This window comes from Lepisosteus oculatus, chromosome 27, assembly GCF_040954835.1.
Source record: "Lepisosteus oculatus isolate fLepOcu1 chromosome 27, fLepOcu1.hap2, whole genome shotgun sequence".
Classification (NCBI taxonomy): Eukaryota; Metazoa; Chordata; class Actinopteri; order Semionotiformes; family Lepisosteidae; genus Lepisosteus; species Lepisosteus oculatus.
Window position 1 is genome coordinate 6980673 of NC_090722.1, and position 25211 is coordinate 7005883.

Sequence of the window (25211 nt, forward strand, 5' to 3'; positions counted from 1 at the left end):
GTGTTTTTAATCGAGATCTTTTGTATTTTTCCACAGGAAATGCGCTTGTTGTGAAAGATATTTCGACATCTGGTATTTGTCATCCTCCGCGGTCCCTGCAGGGAGAGAGTGATTTTGTGGAGAGGCGAGTTTCTGATTAATTATGTCGAGTACAGACCTGCAATCTCAGTGTTTAACATAAACACAAACACGAGAACAGGAACAAAAGGTGAAGGAGAGGAGCTACTTTTCCGTCAATTGATCCTAGAAGCGTTAAAGAAAACCCCAACCCTCTCTCACAATAATGTTTTATGTGGTGTATGCAAATATTGTGTTGATTGTGTCTGCTTTGGTAACACGTCATTCTTCTCATGCCAATAAAGCTCTTTCAGAAGTTGAATTTGAAACCAGGGTATCCGCTTCAGTAACGCAGCTCATTAAATCCTACAGTATTATGAAAACATTTGCTTATCATTCCTGTTCGTTAGCTTTGCAAAGGGGCCGTGGGGCAGCTGTTTGCTGACTCATCCCTGCACTGAATAACTTGTCACAGAAATCTTGTCCTTTGTAAAGCCCAGTGAGATCGGGGTAAAAGCACAGTACAGTGCAGTGAAGCCCAGTGAGATCGGGGTAAAAGCACAGTACAGGGCAGCCCAGTGAGATCAGGGTAAAAGCATAGTACAGTACAGTGCAGTACAGCACAATGAGATCAGGGTAAAAGCACAGTGCAGTGAAGCCCAGTGAGATCAGGGTAAAAGCCCAGTCCAGTGCAGTACAGCCCAGTGAGATCAGGGTAAAAGCGCAGTACAGTGCAGTAAAGCCCAGTGAGATCAGGGTAAAAGCATAGTGCAGTGCAGGATAGCCCAGTGGGATCAGGGTAAAAGCACAGTACAGTGCAGTACAGCCCAGTGAGATCAGGGTAAAAGCACAGTGAGATCAGGGTAAAAGTGCAGTACAGTACAGTAAAGCTCAGTGAGATCAGGGTAAAAGCACAGTCCAGTGCAGTCCAGCCCAGTGAGATGAGGGTAAACGCAGTAAAGAGTACACTAGCAGTGTCTGCTGCTGGTCCAGAGTCTGTGAAAGAGGAGCTGGCTGGCTTCACGCTGTCTCCACGGGGATGGCCCCTGTCTCCCAGTACTCCCATGAAGCGTGACGGGTTGCCGTGTGCCGGGTTACACGGCTCGGAGCAGGTGCCCTCTGTGGAGCGGGCCGCGGCGGCACCGCGCCGGGATCGGGTTCCCCTCGGCAGCGGGCCGGGCCGAAAGACAACACCAGGAGCGTGCTGAAGTATTCATGAGCCGGGGGGGACAGTGGCGCACACGAGGAAAACTCCCGCAGCCGAGCGCAGAGGTCCAGAACGAGCTGGATCGCTCCGGCAGCAGTGCATCCCTGCAGACCCTCCCGAATCCCGAAGGCAGGAGCGAGCGGCGAGGCGATACCGCCGCTGTGTGACCACACACACTAACCAGGGCATGGGTAAGTGTGAGGCCGCCGTTTCCCACACACACACCGGCTGATCCGCCATGTTCCCTACTGGAGTTCTGGGATCTGGCCTCGGAGAGGCAAGAAGTCACTGCATACGCTGTTAAAATTCCTTGAATTTCCGATTAAGGATTGTTTCGTTTTTCCCCAGCGTGTGACAGTGTTGGGTTCAGGGCACGTTTATGCTGCTTTCACTAGCTAGCTGCCCTGTACAGGTGTTAGCGCCAGGGTCAGGGGTCAGGGGTCAGGGGGTCACCCGTACCTGCGTTCCATAATGAGCCCCCTCCCGTTCCTGCACAATGGGACTCACCCCCCTGCGTCTCTCAGTCTCGACAGGGCTCTGCAGAACCCCGGTCCTGAGCCTGTAGCTGGGACCCAAACCGAACTGGATCCCACTGGGCCACTGCTGAGCCACCACCCCGCTGGAGGACCGGACTGGCGTCAGAGAGCGACTCTCGCACTGCCTGTCACGCACACTGCCTGGGGCGGACCGAGAGACCCGCGGGTCACTCTGCTGTTTGATTCCTGGGCTTTTCTGATTGTTTAATATGTTTACAGTAATAACATGGAGTTCATCCAGTTCGACGAGACTTTGCTCAAGTGAGGAGACCTGACAGGTCCAGGTGTTAAGGTCTTGTTACACCGGGAGGACAGCCGGTCCAGTGGATAAGACACAGGGCTGTTACACCAGGAGGACAGCCGGTCCAGTGGATAAGACACAGGGCTGTTACACCAGGAGGACAGCTGGTCCAGAGGTGAAGACACAGGGCTGGTACACCGGGAAGACAGCTGGTCCAGTGGTTAAGAAACAGGGCTGTAACACCAGGAGGACAGCTGGTCCAGATGGACACGGATGCCCCTCCCCAGCTCCCGGTGGACGTTGACAAGGGCTTCGCTCTGGCCTTCCTCTTCCTGCTGTGCTTCTTCCTGCTGGTGACGGTGGTGCGCTGCGCCCAGATGGTGGTCGACCCCTACAGTGCCATCCCCACCTCCACCTGGCAGGAGGAGCAGATCAGCAACTGAGGCTGAGAGCAGCACCCCCAGCGGCTGGGAGACTGGGGGCAGAGTGGGAGACTGGGAGACTGGGGGCAGAGTGGGAGACAGTGGACAAACTGGGAGACAGGCGGTAGACTGGGAGACTGGGGGCAGAGTGGGAGACTGGGGGTAGACTGGGAGACTGGGGGTAGACTGGGAGACAGGGGGTAGACTGGGAGACTGGGGGCAGAGTGGGAGACAGGCGGTAGACTGGGAGACAGGGGGCAGAGTGGGAGACAGTGGACAAACTGGGAGACAGGGGGCAGAGTGGGAGACAGTGGACAAACTGGGAGACTGGGGGCAGAGTGGGAGACAGGCGGTAGACTGGGAGACAGGGGGCGGAGTGGGAGACAGTGGACAAACTGGTAGACTGGGGGTAGACTGGGAGACTGGGCGCAGAGTGGGAGACTGGGGGTAGACTGGGAGACTGGGGGCACAGTGGGAGACAGGGGGCAGAGCTGGAGACAGGCGGTAGACTGGGAGACAGGGGGTAGACTGGGAGACTGGCGGTAGACTGGGCGACGGGGCAGGGCTGGACCATGGGGAGCAGTGTGCAGTTTTATCCAGACCAGGAGTTGCTGAAATAAAAGGATCTGGAAGAACGACTGTGTTTTGTGTCCTGTCTCAGAATTCCCAGCTCTGACCAGGAGGAGTGCACTGACCCACTGAGACAGAGTGGATTCTTGTACATTTATAGGTATCTGTGCCAGGCATTGACAGCCACGCTGCTTACACATTGCCCTGCTCAAGAATAATGCGTTCAGCAATTACAGAAGAGCTTCGACCACGTGTTGTAAACTCTAGGCATACAAACCCTTGACAGGTCAGCTCCCGCCAGAACCTCTGGCTGCACTGATTGGTTCAAACCGACGCCTATCACGGTTTAGCGCTCTTTATTGGACAAACCTGCCATCGTCGGAGGGGCCTTTCCTCTTACCTCACGCTACTGTGGAGCCTATTGGTTGCCTCCCCTATCACTCACGTCGATCAGCATTGCTGATTGGCGCTCATTAGGTCTGGGGGCGTGGCGACGACTGCAGTGGGCGTGTTCCCTCATGGACTCTCTCTGGGAAGGGGGAGAAAGGGAGACAAGCTCGGAGACTGGAATCTGGCTCAAAAATTTCTTTATGAAATAGCGAAAGAGTAATATCTACAGTGACCCTCTACCGGCGAAACGCCTTGGAAGGAGAGGTAATTCTGGTTAAAACCGGAGTCGTTTGTCGTTAATTTCTCAGGTGGGCAGACGTCGTTTTGTAGAGAGGGGACATCTGCGATAAAGAGCGAATGCTTACAGCTAAATTTGTCCAAATTATGGCTTTCGGTAACAACGTTTATTTCGTAAAGATAACCCCTTACTCTCATATTTACTGCATATAATCACAAATATGTAACTATATAGTTTTTTTTGTGAGAAATTAAAAGAACGCGATGAGGTGTTTTAAATTCGCCCTCACCTTACGTCAGACCCGCGCGCCCTGCGAGCGCAGCGCATGGTATGCTGGGAGTTGATGTTTTCTTCGTCGTAACTCTCCTTCGTATTTAAAGAATTGCGGGAGATAAAAAACTACATTTCCCATGACGTTCATTTGCCGCAGTAACACCGCCTTCATCGCCTTCAATGGAGGTGCTCAATGCAGATGACGAGTTGTTTTTAAAATACATTTATATTTTGAAGTCTTCCTTCCGCAAAGGTTTTGGATCTAAATCAGTACCCCTCGTTTCGTCTCGTCTCGCAGCCGAAGCTGCTGCTAATTCTAAAAGTGTGGAAAATTGAAAACGTGCGTGAGGTTAGTAGTGATCTCAACGAACTTCAACAACCTTTTGTGTAAAATTAGTTCTGCTCTACGCGTAACATCATTGAACACCTGAAAACGTTCGCTGTGTAGGTTTCTGCTATAGTCCGGTGTCCGAAGCCCAAGAACACTGTAGGACCTCTGTCCTGCAGCCACAAGGTCGCCACATCACGTAACATGTGTACTCATCTCTAGGTCAGATACTCAGCAGTAGGAGGTGTACTCCTTCGGTATTAATGTTAAACAGAAGTCCTGCTGGTCACTACAGACCCCAGGACACTGTCAGTAAGAGTGGGGTGTTGACCCTGGTGTCCTGACTACTGGTCACTACAGATCCCAGGACACTGTCAGAGTGGGGTGTCAACACCAGTGTCTTTTGGATTCCTTTGGGGTAAAGGGGACTGTAGTTTTCTTACAATGTTACACTCACAGCAGTGTACCTCTCTCTCAGTGCAGTGTTAATGTACTGGAGTGTCCAGTCAGTGTGTCTGTATGAACCCCTCTCTCTCAGTGCAGTGTTAATGTACTGGAGTGTCCAGTCAGTGTGTCTGTATTAACCCCTCTCTCTCAGTGCAGCGTTAATGTACTGGAGTGTCCAGTCAGTGTGTCTGTATGAACCCCTCTCTCTCAGTGCAGTGTTAATGTACTGGAGTGTCCAGTCTGTCAGTGTGTCTGTATGAACCCCTCTCTCTCAGTGCAGTGTGTCTCGGTGCTGTGTGTCCGCTGCTGCAGATGGACGAGGTGGAGATGGAGCAGGAGCTGCAGGAGGAGCTGGGTGTGTCCCTGGACGAGCTGCGGCAGTGGGTCCGGGAGGAGATCCTCAGGAGCGAGGCTGTGGCCAGGAAGACGGCCGAGCTGGAGCAGCTGGAGCGCCAGGTGCAGCAGAGGGAGGCGGAGGTGTCGCGCGTGGACCGGCTCTTCGACACCGCCTTCCAGTGAGTGACCTGTCCCCGGGACAGCGCTGTCAGGGGGTGTCCTGTCCCCGGGGCAGCGCGGTCAGGGGGTGTCCTGTTCTGAGGACAGTGAGTGACAGGTCTCTCTGCTTGTTCTGAGGACAGTGTGGCCAATGACTGGCCTTGAGGTGTGTCCAGTGGTCAATGTGGTCAGTGAGTGACCAGTCCTGTGGTGTCCCCCCAGGTCGATGCAGGAATGTGAGGGCCTGGTTCGAGACCTCTACTCCAGCATGGGTCTGACGTACCGCGACAGCAGCTCGGACGATGATCAGGGGGATCGTCTGGCCCTCAGGCCCTCTGAGGTCATCGAGATCGATGATGATGACGACGACGATGATGTTGTGGCTGTGGGATGCAGTACGTGTTGAATACGAATTCCTTCCCTCTTATATAGCACCTTTCACACCAGAGGATCCCAGAGCACAGCCTCCCATGAGCTGCACAATCTGAGTTGCCTGGACAGGCGCCTGCTGGTGTCCAGCTGTATTAAACCAGAGGTCAGGCACCAGTCTGGTGTCCAGCTGTATTAAACCAGAGGTCAGGCGCCTGTCCGGTGTCTGCCTCTTCAAGGCTCAGGAATATTTAGCGTGAAGAATCATCCCACGCCTGTTGTTTCTGTGTGCAGGGCACTATATAAATTCAAAGAAACAAGTAAAGGTTTATTCCATGCTGAAAAGAAAAGAAAAGAAACGTTTGTGTTTCGGGTGTGAAGAAGGCTCCACAGCCAAAACGTTGTTTTTCCTTGATTCTCTTTTCAGCAGGAATAAACCTTTACTTGTTCCTTTGCAGCCGACGCACACTGACACAGGTACCTGCTTGAGCTGTATAAATTCCATATTGATCTCCTTTCCTGTCCCTCCATCACAGTCACTCCGGCCCACCCGAATGTCACCTCTCCAGCCAAGAAAGTGACCACCCCCGTCAAGGATTCCACAGTGAGTGTCTGGTCACTCTTTCTCCTCCTGCTGTGTCCATAGTCTCCTGTTCTCTTCTCTGTGCTGTCTAAACAGAGCGAGGCTTTCTGTGTGCTGTATAGTTTTGGGCTGTGTGTGTGCGCTGTGCAATATCGTGCTGTGTGCTCTGAGGCTGTGTGCTCTGAGGCTGTGTGCTCTGAGGCTGTGTGCTCTGAGGCTGTGTGCTCTGAGGCTGTGTGCTCTGAGGCTGTGTGCTCTGAGGCTGTGTGCTCTGAGGCTATGTGCTCTGAGGCTGTGTGTGTGTCCTGTATAGTTTCAGGCTGTGTGTGTGTTTTGTACAGTATTGGGCTGTGTGCTTTGATGCTGTGTGTGTGTGCTGTACAGTATCAGGCTGTGTGGTGTGATTCTTCCCCAGATAAATCTCTCTGTCTCTCTAGTTTGATGACGCAGCGGCAGCCTTGAAGAAATCGTCTCAGGATGTGCAGAAGCTGGCCGAGACCATGTCCAAGAAGACTGCGCCTGCGCTGCCCTCGACACTACTGCGTTCATCCAGCAGGGGTCAGTGTCTGTCTGGCCTCGGGGCGGGGCTGAGGGCTTTGAGACTGGAGACAGGTTTGATAGTGTCTGTCAGCATTGTGAGACAGGTGGGGTGGTGCCTGATGTCTGCCAGGGCTCAGAGACTGGAGACAGAGACGGGTGTGGTGGTGTCTGGCGGGGCTCTGAGTCGGGAGACGGAGTCGGGTGTGGTGGTGTCTGGCGGGGCTCCGAGTCGGGTGTGGTGGTCTCTGGCGGGGCTCTGAGTCGGGTGTGGTGGTGTCTGGCGGGGCTCTGAGACGCGAGACAGAGACGGGTGTGGTGGTGTCTGTCGGGGCTCTGAGTCGGGTGTGGTGGTGTCTGGCGGGGCTCTGAGTCGGGTGTGGTGGTGTCTGGCGGGGCTCTGAGTCGGGTGTGGTGGTGTCTGGCGGGGCTCTGAGTCGGGTGTGGTGGTGTCTGTCGGGGCTCTGAGTCGGGTGTGGTGGTGTCTGGCGGGGCTCTGAGTCGGGTGTGGTGGTCTCTGGCGGGGCTCTGAGGGTGTGGTGGTGTCTGGCGGGGCTCTGAGTCGGGTGTGGTGGTGTCTGGCGGGGCTCTGAGTCGGGTGTGGTGGTCTCTGGCGGGGCTCTGAGTCGGGTGTGGTGGTGTCTGGCGGGGCTCTGAGTCGGGTGTGGTGGTCTCTGGCGGGGCTCTGAGTCGGGTGTGGTGGTGTCTGTCGGGGCTCCGAGTCGGGTGTGGTGGTGTCTGGCGGGGCTCTGAGTCGGGTGTGGTGGTCTCTGGCGGGGCTCCGAGTCGGGTGTGGTGGTCTCTGGCGGGGCTCTGAGTCGGGTGTGGTGGTCTCTGGCGGGGCTCTGAGTCGGGTGTGGTGGTCTCTGGCGGGGCTCTGAGTCGGGTGTGGTGGTGTCTGGCGGGGCTCTGAGTCGGGTGTGGTGGTGTCTGGCGGGGCTCTGAGACGGGTGTGGTGGTGTCTGTCGGGGCTCTGAGTCGGGTGTGGTGGTGTCTGGCGGGGCTCTGAGACGGGTGTGGTGGTGTCTGGCGGGGCTCTGAGTCGGGTGTGGTGGTCTCTGGCGGGGCTCTGAGTCGGGTGTGGTGGTGTCTGGCGGGGCTCCGAGGCGGGGTGACAGTGTAGCTCTCCTGCGCCCTTTGGAGTCTGACCTCCTGACCCCTCTCCACCCAGACACATCGGCCAGTAAGGCGTCGGCCCAGCCGGCCTCGGCCTCCGGCTCGCGCGGCGCGCCGGTGCAGCAGGCAGGCGCGGACAATAGGAGCGGCGAGCTGGTGCTCAACATGAGGATCCTGGGCAAGAAGAGGACCAAGACCTGGCACAGGGGGGTGCTGATCGCCATCAACCCTGTGGGTGAGTCGGGGGCCGGCGCTCGGACGACTCCGGAGCCGGTGCTCGGATTAATTTGATGTGGGACGAATCCGGGCCCGACGCTCAGCCGAATCCGATGGCGGATGAATTCGGGGCAGGCTCTCGGAGGAATCTGATGTCGGATGAATTCGGGGCAGGCTCTCGGACGAATCCGATGGCGGATGAATTCGGGGCAGGCTCTCGGACGAATCCGATGTCGGATGAATTTTTGGGGGGCGGGCTCTTGGATGAATCAGGGATGTGCCCTCGGACGAATCCAGACAAATCTGGGATGGGCTCTCGGAGGAATCCGATGTTGGGCAAATCTGGGATGGGCTCTCGGAGGAATCCGATGTTGGGCAAATCTGGGATGGGCTCTCGGAGGAATCCGGGGCCGGCGCTCGGATGACTCCGGGACAGGCTCTCGGATGACCCCGGGACGGGCTCTCGGATTAATTCGGGGCAGGCTCTCGGAGGAATCCGGGACGGGAGCTCTGACAAATCCGGTGCCGACACTTGGGGAATCCGGGCCGGGCGCTCGGATGGCTCTGGGACAGATGCTCGGATGGATCCTGTGTCTACACTCGGACGAGTCCTGGCCACGCCTGTGGTTAGGGTGGGGTCTGGGGTTAACACGACCGCCAGCTGACCGCCCGCTGCTCTGCCCCCTGTCCTCAGGCGCCAGCTTCAAGTACAAGGTGAAGTTCGACAACAAGGGCAAGAGCCTGCTGTCGGGGAACCACATCGCCTTCGACTACCACCCCACCCTGGACAAGCTGTTTGTGGGCGCCCGCGTCGTCGCCAAGTACAAGGATGGCAACCAGGTGTGGCTGTACGCCGGCATCGTGGCCGAGATGCCCAACAGCAAGAACAGGATGAGGTGAGTGTGGGGAGACGGGAGGCGTCGGCTGCCCTGCGGGGGGCAGTGTGGGGAGACGGGAGGCGTCGGCTGGCCTGCGGGGGGCAGTGTGGGGAGACGGGAGGCGTCGGCTGGCCTGCGGGGGGCAGTGTGGGGAGACGGGAGGCGTCGGCTGCCCTGCGGGAGGCAGTGTGGGGAGACGGGAGGCGTCGGCTGCCCTGCGGGGGGCAGTGTGGGGAGACGGGAGGCGTCGGCTGGCCTGCGGGGGGCAGTGTGTGGAGACGGGAGGCGTCGGCTGCCCTGCGGGGGGCAGTGTGGGGAGACGGGAGGCGTCGGCCGCCCTGCGGGGGGCAGTGTGGGGAGACGGGAGGCGTCGGCTGCCCTGCGGGGGGCAGTGTGGGGAGACGGGAGGCGTCGGCTGCCCTGCGGGGGGCAGTGTGGGGAGACGGGAGGCGTCGGCTGGCCTGCGGGGGGCAGTGTGGGGAGGAGTCAGCTGCCCTGCGGGGGGCAGTGTGGGGAGGAGTCAGCTGGCCTGCGGGGGGCAGTGTGGGGAGACGGGAGGCGTCGGCTGGCCTGCGGGGGGCAGTGTGGGGAGACGGGAGGCGTCGGCCGCCCTGCGGGGGGCAGTGTGGGGAGACGGGAGGCGTCGGCCGCCCTGCGGGGGGCAGTGTGGGGAGACGGGAGGCGTCGGCCGCCCTGCGGGGGGCAGTGTGGAGAGACGGGAGGCGTCGGCTGCCCTGCGGGGGGCAGTGTGGGGAGGAGTCCGCTGCCCTGCGGGGGGCAGTGTGGGGAGACGGGAGGCGTCGGCTGGCCTGCGGGGGGCAGTGTGGAGAGACGGGAGGCGTCGGCTGCCCTGCGGGGGGCAGTGTGGGGAGACTGGAGGCGTCGGCTGTCCTGCGGGGGGCAGTGTGGGGAGACGGGAGGCGTCGGCTGCCCTGCGGGAGGCAGTGTGGGGAGGAGTCCGCTGCCCTGCGGGGGGCAGTGTGGGGAGACGGGAGGCGTCGGCTGGCCTGCGGGGGGCAGTGTGGAGAGACGGGAGGCGTCTGCTGGCCTGCGGGGGGCAGTGTGGGGAGACGGGAGGCGTCGGCTGGCCTGCGGGGGGCAGTGTGGGGAGACGGGAGGCGTCGGCTGCCCTGCGGGGGGCAGTGTGGGGAGACGGGAGGCGTCGGCTGGCCTGCGGGGGGCAGTGTGGGGAGACGGGAGGCGTCGGCTGCCCTGCGGGAGGCAGTGTGGGGAGACGGGAGGCGTCGGCTGGCCTGCGGGGGGCAGTGTGGGGAGGCGTCGGCTGCCCTGCGGGGGGCAGTGTGGGGAGGCGTCGGCTGCCCTGCGGGGGGCAGTGTGGGGAGACGGGAGGCGTCGGCTGGCCTGCGGGGGGCAGTGTGGGGAGACGGGAGGCGTCGGCTGGCCTGCGGGGGGCAGTGTGGGGAGACGGGAGGCGTCGGCTGCCCTGCGGGGGGCAGTGTGGGGAGACGGGAGGCGTCGGCCGCCCTGCGGGGGGCAGTGTGGGGAGACGGGAGGCGTCGGCCGCCCTGCGGGGGGCAGTGTGGGGAGGAGTCCGCTGCCCTGCGGGGGGCAGTGTGGGGAGACGGGAGGCGTCGGCTGGCCTGCGGGGGGCAGTGTGGGGAGACGGGAGGCGTCGGCCGGCCTGAGGGGGGCAGTGTGGAGAGACGGGAGGCGTCGGCTGCCCTGCGGGGGGCAGTGTGGAGAGACGGGAGGCGTCGGCCGCCCTGCGGGGGGCAGTGTGGGGAGGAGTCCGCCGCCCTGCGGGGGGCAGTGTGGGGAGACAGGAGGCGTCGGCTGCCCTGCGGGAGGCAGTGTGGGGAGGAGTACGCTGCCCTGCGGGGGGCAGTGTGGGGAGACGGGAGGCGTCGGCTGGCCTGCGGGGGGCAGTGTGGGGAGACGGGAGGCGTCGGCTGGCCTGCGGGGGGCAGTGTGGGGAGACAGGAGGCGTCGGCTGGCCTGCGGGGGGCAGTGTGTGGAGACGGGAGGCGTCGGCTGTCCTGCGGGGGGCAGTGTGGGGAGACGGGAGGCGTCGGCTGGCCTGCGGGGGGCAGTGTGGGGAGACGGGAGGCGTCGGCTGCCCTGCGGGGGGCAGTGTGGGGAGACGGGAGGCGTCGGCTGCCCTGCGGGGGGCAGTGTGGGGAGACGGGAGGCGTCGGCTGGCCTGCGGGGGGCAGTGTGGGGAGACGGGAGGCGTCGGCTGCCCTGCGGGGGGCAGTGTGGGGAGACGGGAGGCGTCGGCTGGCCTGCGGGGGGCAGTGTGGGGAGACGGGAGGCGTCGGCTGCCCTGCAGGGGGGCAGTGTGGGGAGACGGGAGGCGTCGGCTGGCCTGCGGGGGGCAGTGTGGGGAGACGGGAGGCGTCGGCTGCCCTGCGGGGGGCAGTGTGGGGAGACTGGAGGAGTGGCAGTGTCACTGAGTAGTTGTTTGTGTTTTCCAGGTTTCTCATCTTCTTTGATGACGGATACGCCTCCTACGTCAGCCTCCCTGAGCTCTACCCTGTCTGCAGGCCCTGTAAGATACAGCTGCTTCTCCTGGCCCCTCCCTGTCCTCTCTGTGTCTGTCTCTCCCTGTCCTCTCTGTGTCTGTCTCTCCCTGTCCTCTGCCAGTCTGTGTCCCCTCCCTGTCCTCTCTGTGTCTGTCGCTCCCTGTCCTCTGCCAGTCTGTGTCCTCTCCCTGTCCTCTCTGTGTCTGTCTCTCCCTGTCCTCTGCCAGTCTGTGTCCCCTCCCTGTCCTCTCTGTGTCTGTCGCTCCCTGTCCTCTGCCAGTCTGTGTCCTCTCCCTGTCCTCTCTGTGTCTGTCGCTCCCTGTCCTCTGCCAGTCTGTGTCCTCTCCCTGTCCTCTCTGTCTGTCTCTCCCTGTCCTCTGCCAGTCTGTGTCCTCTCCCTGTCCTCTCTGTGTCTGTCGCTCCCTGTCCTCTGCCAGTCTGTGTCCTCTCCCTGTCCTCTCTGTGTCTGTCTCTCCCTGTCCCCTGCCAGTCTGTGTCCTCTCCCTGTCCTCTCCGCGTCTGTCTCTCCCTGTCCTCTCTGTGTCTGTCGCTCCCTGTCCTCTGCCAGTCTGTGTCCTCTCCCTGTCCTCTCTGTGTCTGTCGCTCCCTGTCCTCTGCCAGTCTGTGTCCTCTCCCTGTCCTCTCTGCGTCTGTCTCTCCCTGTCCTCTACCAGTCTGTGTCCTCTCTCTGTCTGTCCCCCGTGTTCGTCCATCTGTGTCCTCTTCCTGTCCTCTCTGTGTCTGTCGCTCCCTGTCCTCTGCCAGTCTGTGTCCTCTCCCTGTCCTCTCTGCGTCTGTCTCTCCCTGTCCTCTCTGCGTCTCTCTCCCTGTCCTCTGCCAGTCTGTGTCCTCTCTCTGTCTGTCCCCCCGTGTCCGTCCATCTGTGTCCTCTCCCTGTCCTCTCTGTGTCTGTCGCTCCCTGTCCTCTGCCAGTCTGTGTCCTCTCTCTGTCTGTCGCTCCGTGTCCGTCCATCTGTGTCCTCTCCCTGTCCTCTCTGTGTCTGTCTCTCCCTGTCCTCTGCCAGTCTGTGTCCCCTCTCTGTCTGTGCTTGCCCGCCTGGTCTCTCACCCCCTTCCTGTCCGTCTGCTGTCCCAGTGAAGAAGACGTGGGAGGACATCGAGGACTCCTCCTGCCGCGACTTCATCGAGGAGTACATCACCGCCTACCCCAACCGGCCAATGGTGCTGCTCAAAGCGGGTCAGCTGATCAAGACGGAGTGGGAGGGCACGTGGTGGAAGTCCCGCGTGGAGGAAGTGGACGGCAGCCTGGTCAAGATCCTCTTCCTGGTGAGCGGCAGAGTACCCCTGGGGCAGTGCGGTGGGGCATCTGGGGCGGTGCGGTGGGGCATCTGGGGCGGTGCGGTGGGGCATGTGTCCAGTGCGGTGGGGCATCTGGGGCGGTGCGGTGGGGCATGTGTCCAGTGCCCTGGGGCATGTGTCCAGTGCCCTGGGGCGGTGCGGTGGGGCATGTGTCCAGTGCGGTGGGCCGTGTGTCCAGTGCCCTGGGGCAGTGCGGTGGGCCGTGTGTCCAGTGCCCTGGAGAGTGACTGTCCCTCTCGCTGTCTTCCAGGACGACAAGCGCAGTGAGTGGATCTACCGCGGCTCCACGCGGCTCGAACCCATGTTCAACCTCAAGATGAACACCGCCATGTTCCAGGAGAAGAAGCAGGCCGGGGTGCAGAGAACCCGGCCCAACATGGGTAAGTGGGGCGGTTGGGGGGGTGTCGGAGGGGAGAGGAGCCCGCGGTCCCTCTGGGGCTGTGTGTCGGAGAGGAGCGCTCCCAGAGTGGGTCGCAGGGTGGTGTGTGGGTGTGGCTGGGCCTCTCAGGACTGTGAGCTGTGCTCTGCTTGCCCCGGAAGGTGCTGTCCGGACCAAGGGCCCTGTGGTTCAGTACACCAAGGAGGCCAGCAGCCCCAAGACCCCGGCTCCGGCCCCAGCTGTGGTCGTCCCAGGTGCTCGCCCCCCGCCCAAGGTGGACTCCGCTGCTGCCCAGCCTGCCCGGTCCGAGTGAGTACAGCAGTGCGAAGACCTCCTGGCCGGGTCTCTGTCTTCCCTGTGTCCCTGGCGCCCTGTCTGTGTCCCTGGCGTCCTGCTTGTATCGGGCTCTGTGTCCCTGGCGTCCTGCCTGTGTCGGGCTCTATGTCCTGCCTGTGTCCCTGGCACCCTGCCTGTGTGGGGCTCTGTGTGGGGCTCTGTGTGGGGCTCTGTGTGGGGCTCTGTGTCCGTGGGGCTCTGTGTCCGTGGGGCTCTGTGTCCGTGGGGCTCTGTGTCCGTGGGGCTCTGTAGTGACGCTGCGCCCCTCTGTGTCCAGGAGTCCGGACAGCCAGCACTCGGGCCAGTCCCAGACCCGCCCGAAGCAGCAGGTGGCCAAGAAGAGCACCTCTCCCTACATCTCGCCCCGGCCCAGCAGCAGCACCCCCGCGCCCAGCGACGCCGGGACCCCCGCCGCCGCGCCCAGCCGGCCCCCCCAGACCATCGCCACCACCCTCATCCAGCCCGGGTGCGACTCCTCTCCGTCTGTCTCCCAGCCCCTGGAGAGCAAGGACACTGCACCACTGTCTCTTCTCTCGCTCTCCCACCCCCTCTGTATCCCTCTCTCCCTCTCCCCTCTCCCTCTGTATCCCTCTCTCCATCCTTCTGTATCCCTCCATCTCCCCTCTCTCTCTGTATCCCTCCCTCCTTCTCTCCTCACCCTCTGTATCCCTCTCTCCATCCTTCTGTATCCCTCCTTCTCTCCTCACCCTCTGTATCCCTCCCTCCTTCTCTCCTCACTCTCTGTATCCCTCCCTCCCTCCTTCTGTGTCTCTCCTCTCCCTCTGTATCCCTCCCTCCTTCTATGTATCTCTCCCTCCCCCTCTGTATCCCTCCATCTCCCCTCTCCCTCTGTATCCCTCCCTCCTTCTCTCCTCACCCTCTGTATCCCTCTCTCCCTCCTTCTGTATCCCTCCATCTCCCCTCTCCCTCTGTATCGCTCCCTCTCTCCTGTCCCTCTGTATCTATCTCAGAGTTTGTCTCTGCACATGGGGGTGTTTGTTACAGGGCTGTGTGTGCAGAGTTTCTATGGGTGTGACTGGACCCCACACGTCACCAGTGGCTTGGATTCCACTGTGAAATGTCTGCAGCCAGATCTGTACGCGGGGGGCGATGTTGTAACGGCGTCCGTCTGCGTCTGTCCCCTGCAGGTACTACGTGCTCCACACCAGCGGCCCCCTCACCCAGACCCTGACGGCTCTGCCCCCCGCCCAGACCCTGGTTCCGCTCCCTGTCATGGTGCCGGGCCCAGCGCTGGCCCCCGCCCCCGCCCCCGCCCTGGCCCCGGTCCTCGTCCCCGCCCCCGGCCCCGCCCCCGCGTCGGCCCCCCAGGCCCCCGCGGTGGCCCCGCAGGTCTACCACGCCATGTCGGAGCGCGTGCCCCAGGAGCCGTCCTACCAGGCGCCCAGCGAGAAGCTGTTCTACGTGCCCCACGCCTGCTCGCCGGCCTGCCTGGACCGGCTGCGGCCCGACCAGTTCCGGGGCCGCAACCCGCTGCTCATCCCGCTGCTGTACGGCTTCCGCAGGATGACCTGCCGGCGCCGGGTCAACCGGAAGGTACAGGGCTCAGACCGCACTGACCACGCCTGGCCACGGGGCTCGGACCGCACTGACCACGCCTGGCCACGGGGCTCGGACCGCACTGACCGCGCCGGGCCACGGGGCTCAGACCGCACTGACCACGCCTGGCCACGGGGCTCAGACAGCACTGACCGCTCCTGGCCACGGGGCTCAGACAGCACTGACCGCGCCGGGCCACGGGGCTCAGACAGCACTGACCGCTCCTGGCCACGGGGCTCAGACCGCACTGACCGCTCCTGGCCACAGGGCTCAGACCGCACTGACCGCGCCGGGCCACGGGGCTCAGACAGCACTGACCGCTCCTGGCCACGGGGCTCAGACCGCACTGACCGCTCCTGGCCACAGGGCTCAGACCGCACTGACCGCGCCGGGCCACAGGGCTCAGACCGCACTGACCGCTCCTGGCCACAGGGCTCAGACCGCACTGACCGCGCCGGGCCACGGGGCTCAGACCGCACTGACCGCTCCTGGCCACGGGGCTCAGACCGCACTGACCGCGCCGGGCCACAGGGCTCAGACCGCACTGACCGCGCCGGGCCACGGGGCTCAGACCGCACTGACCGCTCCTGGCCACGGGGCTCAGACCGCACTGACCGCTCCTGGCCACGGGGCTCAGACCGCACTGACCGCGCCGGGCCACGGGGCTCAGACCGCACTGACCGCGCCGGGCCACGGGGCTCAGACCGCACTGACCGCTCCTGGCCACGGGGCTCAGACCGCACTGACCGCGCCGGGCCACGGGGCTCAGACCGCACTGACCGCTCCTGGCCACGGGGCTCAGACCGCACTGACCGCGCCGGGCCACGGGGCTCAGACCGCACTGACCGCGCCGGGCCACGGGGCTCAGACCGCACTGACCGCTCCTGGCCACGGGGCTCAGACCGCACTGACCGCGCTGGGCCACAGGGCTCAGACCCCACTGACCGCGCCGGGCCACAGGGCTCAGACCGCACTGACCGCGCTGGGCCACGGGGCTCAGACAGCACTGACCGCTCCGGGCCACGGGGCTCAGACAGCACTGACCGCTCCTGGCCACAGGGCTCAGACCGCACTGACTGCGCCGGGCCACGGGGCTCAGACCGCACTGACCGCTCCTGGCCACGGGGCTCAGACAGCACTGACCGCTCCTGGCCACGGGGCTCAGACCGCACTGACCGCGCCTGGCCACGGGGCTCAGACCGCACTGACCGCGCCGGGCCGCTGGGCTCAGACAGCACTGACCGCTCCTGGCCACGGGGCTCAGACAGCACTGACCGCTCCTGGCCACGGGGCTCAGACCGCACTGACCGCGCCGGGCCACAGGGCTCAGACCGCACTGACCGCGCCGGGCCACGGGGCTCAGACCGCACTGACCGCGCCGGGCCACAGGGCTCAGACAGCACTGACCGCTCCTGGCCACAGGGCTCAGACCGCACTGACCGCGCCGGGCCACGGGGCTCAGACCGCACTGACCGCGCCGGGCCACGGGGCTCAGACCGCACTGACCGCGCCGGGCCACAGGGCTCAGACAGCACTGACCGCTCCTGGCCACAGGGCTCAGACCGCACTGACCGCGCCGGGCCATGGGGCTCAGACCGCACTGACCGCTCCTGGCCACGGGGCTCAGACAGCACTGACCGCTCCTGGCCACGGGGCTCAGACAGCACTGACCGCTCCTGGCCACGGGGCTCAGACCGCACTGACCGCGCCGGGCCACGGGGCTCAGACAGCACTGACCGCTCCTGGCCACAGGGCTCAGGCAGCACTGACCGCGCCTGGCCACAGGGCTCAGACAGCACTGACCGCGCCTGGCCACAGGGCTCAGACCGCACTGACCGCGCCTGGCCACAGGGCTCAGACCGCACTGACCGCTCCTGGCCACAGGGCTCAGACCGCACTGACCGCTCCTGGCCTCTGGGCTCAGACCGCACTGACCGCTCCTGGCCACGGGGCTCAGACAGCACTGACCGCTCCTGGCCACGGGGCTCAGACCGCACTGACCACGCTGGGCCACAGGGCTCAGACCGCACTGACCACACTGGGCCACAGGGCTCAGACAGCACTGACCGCTCCTGGCCACGGGGCTCAGACAGCACTGACCACCTGCGGTGGTCCCAGACAGCCCTGACTCTCCCGTCCCCCCCAGATGTCTTTCCACGTGAACTACAAGTCCCCCTGCGGCCTGACCCTGCGCAGCATGAGCGAGATCGAGCGCTACCTCTTCTCCGTGCACTGCGACTTCATCTTCCTGGAGATGTTCTGCCTGGACCCCTACGTGCTGGTGGACCGCCGCTTCCAGCCCCAGAAGCCCTCCTACTTCATCAGCGACATCACCGAGGGCAAGGAGGACGTGCCGCTGTCCTGCGTCAACGAGATCGACGTGACGCCGCCGCCCAGCGTGGCCTACAGCAAGGAGCGCATCCCGGGCAAGGGCGTCTTCATCAACACCAGCCCCGACTTCCTGGTGGGCTGCGACTGCACGGACGGCTGCCGGGACAAGTGAGCGGGGTACCAGGGGCGTCTGCGTGGGGGTACGGGGGGTCTGTGTGGGGGTATCGGGGCGTCTGTTTGGGGGTATCGGGGTCTGTGATTTCCCAGTGGGGCGCGACTGCACTGACGGCTGCCGGGACAAGTGAGTGGGGTATCGGGGCGTCTGTCTGGGGGTATCGGGGTCTGTGGTTTCCCAGTGGGGTGCGACTGCACTGACGGCTGCCGGGACATGTGAGCGGGGTATCGGGGCGTCTGTGTGGGGGTACGGGGCGTCTGTCTGGGGGTATCGGGGTCTGTGATTTCCCAGTGGGGTGCGACTGCACGGACGGCTGCCGGGACATGTGAGCAGGGTACCAGGGGGGTCTATATGGGGGTACTAGGGTATTGGGGTGTCTGTGTGGGGTTTTTGGGGCTGCTGCATGAAGGCACCTGGGCGTCTGTATGGGGGATTCAGGGCTTCTGTGTGAAGCGTTATCGGGGCGTCTGTGGGGTGTCTGAAGTGCTGTCCTCTCTGGTTTCAGATCCAAGTGCTCCTGCCACCAGCTGACTGTCCAGGCCACTGCCTGCACCCCGGGTGCACAGGTGAACCCCAACGCTGGATACCAGCACAAGCGGCTGGAGGAGTGTCTGCCTACAGGGTGAGCACTCCCGCTGTCTGGCTCTGCGCCCCGCGTACACAGGTGTGGCCCGTGGGTTCGGTACTAATCCCCCCCCCCTCCCCCCAGCGTGTACGAGTGCAACAGCCGCTGCCGCTGCAACCCCCAGATGTGCACCAACCGGCTGGTGCAGCACGGGCTGCAGGTTCGACTGCAGCTCTTCAAGACCCAGAACAAGGGCTGGGGTATCCGCTGCCTGGACGATGTGGCCAAGGGCTCCTTCGTCTGCATCTACGCAGGTCAGAGGGAGGGGGCGGGGCATCGGAGGGAGGGGCGGGGCTGCTTCCCAGTGTTGATGGATCGCCATGGGAGGGGAGGTGGGCGGGGCGTTGGAGAGAGGGGCGGGGCTACTTCACTGTTGATGGAGCACCATGGGAGGGAGAGGGGCGGGGCTACTTCACTGTTGATGGAGCACCATGGGAGGGAGAGGGGCGGGGCTACTTCACTGTTGATGGAGCACCATGGGAGGGAGAGGGGCGGGGCTACTTCACTGTTGATGGAGCACCATGGGAGGGAGAGGGGCGGGGCTACTTCACTGTTGATGGAGCACCATGGGAGGGAGAGGGGCGGGGCTACTTCACTGTTGATGGAGCACCATGGGAGGGAGAGGGGCGGGGCTACTTCACTGTTGATGGAGCACCATGGGAGGGAGATGGGCGGGGCTACTTCACTGTTGATGGAGCACCATGGGAGGGAGAGGGGCGGGGCTACTTCACTGTTGATGGAGCACCATGGGAGGGAGATGGGCGGGGCTACTTCACTGTTGATGGAGCACCATGGGAGGGAGGTGGGCGGGGCTACGTCACTGTTGATGGAGCACCATGGGAGGGAGGTGGGCGGGGCATTGGAGTGAGGGGCAGGGCTACTTCACAGTGTTGATAGAGCACCGTGTCTCCAGGGGAGTGGGTGCAGCATCAGAGGGTCGGGGGGGGGGGGGGGGCAGGGTACCAGAAAAGTGGGTGGGGCATCAGAGAGAATGGGGATGGGGTAGCATGGGCAGTGGACAGGAAATCGGGGGGAAGTGAGGTGGGGCAAAAGGGGAGTGGGCGTGGCTGTTCAGCAGCGTCGACAGAGCTCAATTAACTTTGACAACACGAACACCCTCCTCCTCCTCCTCTGTCTTCAGCGTGAGGGGTTGTGGGTCCTTGGAGAAAGTCCACCTCCGTCTCTCTCCCCGTCTCCAGGAAAGATCCTGACCGACGACTTTGCGGACAAGGAGGGGCTGGAGATGGGCGACGAGTACTTCGCCAACCTGGACCACATCGAGAGCGTGGAGAACTTCAAGGACGGCTACGAGAGCGACGCCCGCTGCTCCTCCGAGGGCTCCGGCGTGGACGTGAAGGCCGGGGCGGGCGGGGGCCCCCGAGGCGGGGCGGGGGGCCGGCGGGGCGAGGGCGGCGCCGGCGGGGAGGCGGGCCAGCGGGACGAGGACGGCGCCGGGCACGCGGGCTCCTCCAACGAGGGGGAGGGGGAGGAGGACGAGGACGAGGAGGACGAGGAGGACGAGGACTCCAACGAGGAGGAGGACGACGACAGCTCGGACGACAACTTCGTGAAGGACGAGTACTTCACCGCCAGCTCCGTGTGGCGCAGCTACGCCACCCGCAGGCAGACGCGGGGCATGAAGGAAGGTGAAGAGGAGGAGGAGGAGCGGGGAGGAGGGCGGGACGAAGGCACAGCCCGGCCCTCCGACTCTCCCGTGACCCCCTCTCCCTCTCGCCCCGTGTCCAGGCAGCGTGTCCCAGGACAGCAAGGAGGGCCTGAGCGTGTCGGGGGGGCAGGAGGCCAGCAAGCCGCCCGTCCCCGAGGAGACGGGCAAGAGCAAGGTGGCGTCCTGGCTGAGCTCCACAGGGGGCGGCGGCGGAGACGAGGACTCCCACGACTCCACCCGCAGCAAGGCCGAGGGCTCCGAGGTCAAGAAGGAGCCCAAAACAGACAAGGTACCTCACCAGGGCACAAACTGACTGGCACCAGTGTGCAGAGAGAGATTTACTTACACACGGAGCAGCACCAGTGCGCAGAGAGGTATTTACACACACACGGAGCAGCACCAGTGCGCAGAGAGGTATTTACACACACACGGAGCAGCACCAGTGCGCAGAGAGGTATTTACACACACACAGAGCAGCACCAGTGCGCAGAGAGGTATTTACACACACACAGAGCAGCACCAGTGCACAGAGAGGTACTTACACACACACACGGAGCAGCACCAGTGCACAGATAGGTACTTACACACACACAGAGCAGCACTAGTGTGCAGAGAGGTATTTACACACACACAGAGCAGCACCAGTGCGCAGAGAGGTATTTACACACACACAGAGCAGCACCAGTGCGCAGAGAGGTATTTACACACACACGGAGCAGCACCAGTGCGCAGAGAGGTATTTACACACACACGGAGCAGCACCAGTGCACAGAGAGGTACTTACACACACACAGAGCAGCACTAGTGTGCAGAGAGGTATTTACACACACACAGAGCAGCACTAGTGTGCAGAGAGGTATTTACACACACACAGAGCAGCACCAGTGCACAGGGAGATATTTATACACACATGGAGCAGCACCAGTGCGCAGGGAGATATTTACACACACAGCAGCACTAGTGTGCAGAGAAGTATTTACACACACACAGAGCAGCACCAGTGCTCAGCGAGATATTTACACACACACAGAGCAGCACCAGTGCGCAGAGAGATATTTACACACACACACGGAGCAGCACCAGTGCACAGGGAGATATTTACACACACACAGTGCAGCACCAGTGTGCAGAGAGGTATTTACACACACAGAGCAGCACCAGTGCGCAGGGAGATATTTTCCACACTCATGTCAGGACACGAGGACTACAGGTGAAGACACTCAGCCCCACCTCCTGTCTCACTGTCATTGTTTCTCTTGCAGGACGCTGGCGATCAGAAGAGCAGCTTGTGAGTCTCTGCACACTCTAATCAGTTAAATTGATTAACTGTGGATGGGCCTAATGGCTTTCTCTTCACCTTCTTCCTGACTCTCTCCTACACCCGTCTCTCTCCCTGACTGATGCTCTCCTCACCTGTCTGCCTCTCTCCCTGACTGATGCTCTCCTCACCTGTCTGCCTCTCTCCCTGACTGATGCCCTCCTCACCTGTCTGCCTCTCTCCCTGACTGATGCCCTCCTCACCTGTCTGCCTCTCTCCCTGACTGATGCTCTCCTCACCTGTCTGCCTCTCTCCCTGACTGATGCTCTCCTCACCTGTCTGCCTCTCTCCCTGACTGATGCTCTCCTCACCTGTCTGCCTCTCTCCCTGACTGATGCTCTCCTCACCTGTCTGCCTCTCTCCCTGACTGATGCTCTCCTCACCTGTCTGCCTCTCTCCCTGACTGATGCTCTCCTCACCTGTCTGCCTCTCTCCCTCTCCTCTCAGCTTACTCGACACCTCTCGAGTGTTTGGATATAATCCATGTCCAGTGAAAAATGAGGGTGTGAAACGTCCTGTTACCAAGACGACACTACTTCAAAATCGCCAAGGCCCCCAGCCCTCTGATGCCAGCAACACGGTACTGAGCCCAACCCCTTGGGTAGTGTTAATGTACTGGAGTGTCCAGTCAGTGTGTCTGTATGAACCCCTCTCTCTCAGTGCAGTGTTAATGTACTGGAGTGTCCAGTCAGTCAGTGTGTCTGTATGAACCCCTCTCTCTCAGTGCAGTGTTAATGTACTGGAGTGTCCAGTCAGTCAGTGTGTCTGTATGAACCCCTCTCTCTCAGTGCAGTGTTAATGTACTGGAGTGTCCAGTCAGTCAGTGTGTCTGTATGAACCCCTCTCTCTCAGTGCAGTGTTAATGTACTGGAGTGTCCAGTCAGTCAGTGTGTCTGTATGAACCCCTCTCTCTCAGTGCAGTGTTAATGTACTGGAGTGTCCAGTCAGTGTGTCTGTATGAACCCCTCTCTCTCAGTGCAGTGTTAATGTACTGGAGTGTCCAGTCAGTGTGTCTGTATGAACCCCTCTCTCTCAGTGCAGTGTTAATGTACTGGAGTGTCCAGTCAGTCAGTGTGTCTGTATGAACCCCTCTCTCTCAGTGCAGTGTTAATGTACTGGAGTGTCCAGTCAGTCAGTGTGTCTGTATGAACCCCTCTCTCTCAGTGCAGTGTTAATGTACTGGAGTGTCCAGTCAGTGTGTCTGTATGAACCCCTCTCTCTCAGTGCAGTGTTAATGTACTGGAGTGTCCAGTCAGTCAGTGTGTCTGTATGAACCCCTCTCTCTCAGTGCAGTGTTAATGTACTGGAGTGTCCAGTCAGTCAGTGTGTCTGTATTAACCCCTCCCTATCAGGATGTGATGACTCTGTCCAGTTCGGACAGCGAGGGTGACAGGAAGCTGAGACGACCGAGTGCTGGAAATGACAGTGATGACATTCAGACCATCTCCTCTGGATCTGAGGAGGAAGACCAGAAAGACAGCAGCATCATCAACAGCACCACACGTGAGACCCCCCTCTGCGTCCCTGCTCTCTCTAGATACTCTAGACACTCAGCTCTCCCAGTGTCAGGCTCTCTCACAACAGTGTGTGGGGGTACAGTGTGTGGATCAGGCTCTCTGCGGTGTGGGGGTACAGTGTGTGGATCAGGCTCTCTGCGGTGTGGGGGTCCAGTCAGCTCTCCTCTCCCTCTGCAGGGCCTGTGAAGAGGCAGGTAGCAGTGAAGTCCACGCGTGGTTTCGCTCTGAAGTCTACACACGGCCTGGTCATAAAGACGCCCATGACGTCAGCCGGCGGTGGAGGGGATGGCACCCCCTCCTGGAAGAACACGCGCCAGTTCTACGATGGCGAGGAGTCGTGCTACATCATCGACGCCAAGCTGGAGGGCAACCTGGGCCGCTACCTCAATGTACGTGGGGCGCACGACCCTGTTCGTCCCTGCCCCTGTCACCCACCCCTCCTTCTGTCCAAGCCGCCCGAATCCCAGAGTTTCAACACAGCACACTGGACTTCGTCCGGTGTCCGGGGAGCGCTCCAGTGTTGAAACTCTGGGATTCCGAGTTTTCCAATACACTCTCCTGCGCTCCGGCATTGGAGAGTCTATTGGATGGGTCAGAACGTGTATCCTCCTGGGCAGCTGCAGGGATCCAGTGTAATTGAACTTAAGTATTAGATATGTGGCTTAGAAGTGTAATTCACTTAAAATTACTGCTGCGAACTGAAGACTGAACCTCTTCTTCTCTCCCCTTCCCTCTACAGCACAGCTGCAGCCCCAACCTCTTCGTGCAGAACGTGTTCGTGGACACGCATGACCTGCGCTTTCCCTGGGTCGCCTTCTTCGCCAGCAAGTACGACTCCTTTTCTTATGCACCGTCCACACTGCTCACACTGAGCTGCACTCTGCTCACACTCGCCTGCGCACTGCTGTTACACACGGCTTATACTGGCCTGCATACTGCTCTCGCACACTGCTCACAGTCGCCTGCGCACTGCTGTTACACACGGCTTATACTGGCCTGCATACTGCTCTCACACACTGCTCACAGTCACCTGTGCACTGCTGTTACACAATGCTTACACTGGCCTGCATACTGCTCTCACACACTGCTTACACTGCTCACAGTCACCTGCGCACTGCTCTCGCACACTGCTCACACTTGCCTGCACACTGCTCACAATCACCTGCGCACTGCTCTCATACACTGCTCACACTTGCCTGCACACTGCTCACACTTGCCTGCACACTTCTCGCTCTCGCACTCTGCTCACTCCACACATTGCTCACACACACCATTCACACTCGCCTTCACACTGCTCTCGCACACTGATCAAAACTGCCCTGACTCCGACACACTCACCGACACACTGACAGACTGCTGCATCTCTCGGGGTGATGGCTGAGGGCCGGAATGCCGACAGGAAGTGATTCCCCCTGGTCTGTTTCCAGGAGGATACGTGCTGGCACAGAGCTGACCTGGGACTATAACTACGAGGTCGGCAGCGTGGAGGGGAAGGAGCTGCTGTGCTGCTGTGGATCCACAGAGTGCCGAGGACGCTTACTGTGAACTCTGACCCCTGACCTCTGGACCTCTCCCCCTTCACTGTCCAGGCACACGCATCGCGAGTCGGGTCAGGAGTCTGGTCCACTCCAGGTTTTACGGTGTGCTCCATCCCAGTCTAAGACCTCCCTGTGCAGTGCGCAGTGTGCTTGACAGCAGTGAAAAACCTGGAGCGGATCAGATCGCTGTGCACTGGGAGCCCGATGGCCTGGCCTAGCCAACAAGAAAAAAGCTGGAGAGAACTTTAATCCGGACTGTAAGCCGTTTGCCGACAGACTCTGAGAAACAGACTGCCTGCTTCCCTGGCTGCCGGAGGTCACGGTCCAGCAGGAGGCCAGGATCTGCAGGATCAGGCGGGTCGCAGTTACAGCACTGACCTGCAGGGGGCGCTGATGTGCTCCGAGGAAGACTAGGACCCACCTGCAGTGTGGCCTTTGTTTCTGGTTGTCCTTCCCCCTCGCACCTGGAGCTCTTGGTGGGACTGAGCTGGGCTCGGCGGGGGGGACCTGCTGCCATCTGCACGACGGGCAAGTCCTGCTCATTCTTGTGTGTACCAGTAACGAGTCACAACCGTTATTTTATATTGTCATTAAATTTCTTTTCTATTTGCAAGACCGCGCGTGCAGACCTCCTAACTTCCCAGCACCTGACGGGGCCGCAACGTAATCAGAAGTAATCACCTCTCAGCTGCGTGCTCCAGTTTCACAGGGGTCTTGACCAGCCAGGACTGGGGCTGGAAATGGAGTTCAGGGAAGAACTGTCCTTTCTCCATCCTCCACTGGCTTCATTTTGACTGTGTAGGAGAGGAGCGAGTCCCAGGTGTACTGTATGTGCAGTGAACATACTGTATTGACTGGTTTATTCACTGCGTCCAGTCAGAGGAGTACTGTGGGCTGGGTGTGATCTACTCACTGGAGCTAGTGACAGGAACGTTTGGACTCCTGGTCTCTGTTCCAGAGAGAGACACAGCCCTTCTGTTAATTAGGATATTAATCTCACTGCCAGTCTGGGACAGACAGAGAGCTGTAAAGGAGCCCCAGTCTCACTGTGATCTGTGTCTCT

General features: G+C 61.3%; 1 protein-coding gene across 5 annotated transcripts; it reads left to right on the forward strand.

Moving 5' to 3' along the window:
• The first annotated feature begins 3522 nt into the window (after positions 1-3522).
• setdb1a (SET domain bifurcated histone lysine methyltransferase 1a) lies at positions 3523-24761 on the forward strand. Of its 5 annotated transcripts, none has more exons than XM_069185460.1 (24): positions 3523-3687; positions 4985-5224; positions 5427-5599; positions 6110-6177; positions 6594-6714; positions 7865-8044; positions 8720-8921; positions 11339-11412; positions 12483-12673; positions 12957-13086; positions 13247-13394; positions 13699-13887; positions 14570-14975; positions 17125-17477; positions 17990-18106; positions 18194-18363; positions 19309-19755; positions 19856-20064; positions 21038-21063; positions 21541-21673; positions 22446-22596; positions 22788-22999; positions 23350-23438; positions 24038-24761. In XM_069185460.1, exons 2-24 carry the CDS (start codon positions 5022-5024, stop codon positions 24153-24155), a joined length of 4110 nt encoding a protein of 1369 aa, XP_069041561.1. In that variant the 5' UTR covers positions 3523-3687; positions 4985-5021; the 3' UTR covers positions 24156-24761. The 5 variants fall into 5 exon arrangements, with proteins under 5 accessions (XP_069041561.1, XP_069041563.1, XP_069041560.1 ...); XM_069185462.1 differs by having other exon boundaries at positions 4990-5224; XM_069185459.1 differs by having other exon boundaries at positions 5022-5224.
• Positions 24762-25211: the final 450 nt, after the last annotated feature.

Coding starts and splice junctions, on each gene's coding strand:
- setdb1a (XM_069185460.1), top strand. CDS start 5,022: ATGGACGAGGTGGAGATGGAGCAGGAGCTGCAGGAGGAGCTGGGTGTG. Junction 6,715..7,864: donor ACTGCGTTCATCCAGCAGGG/GTCAGTGTCTGT, acceptor CTCTCCACCCAG/ACACATCGGCCAGTAAGGCG. Junction 13,395..13,698: donor GCCCAGCCTGCCCGGTCCGA/GTGAGTACAGCA, acceptor CTCTGTGTCCAG/GAGTCCGGACAGCCAGCACT.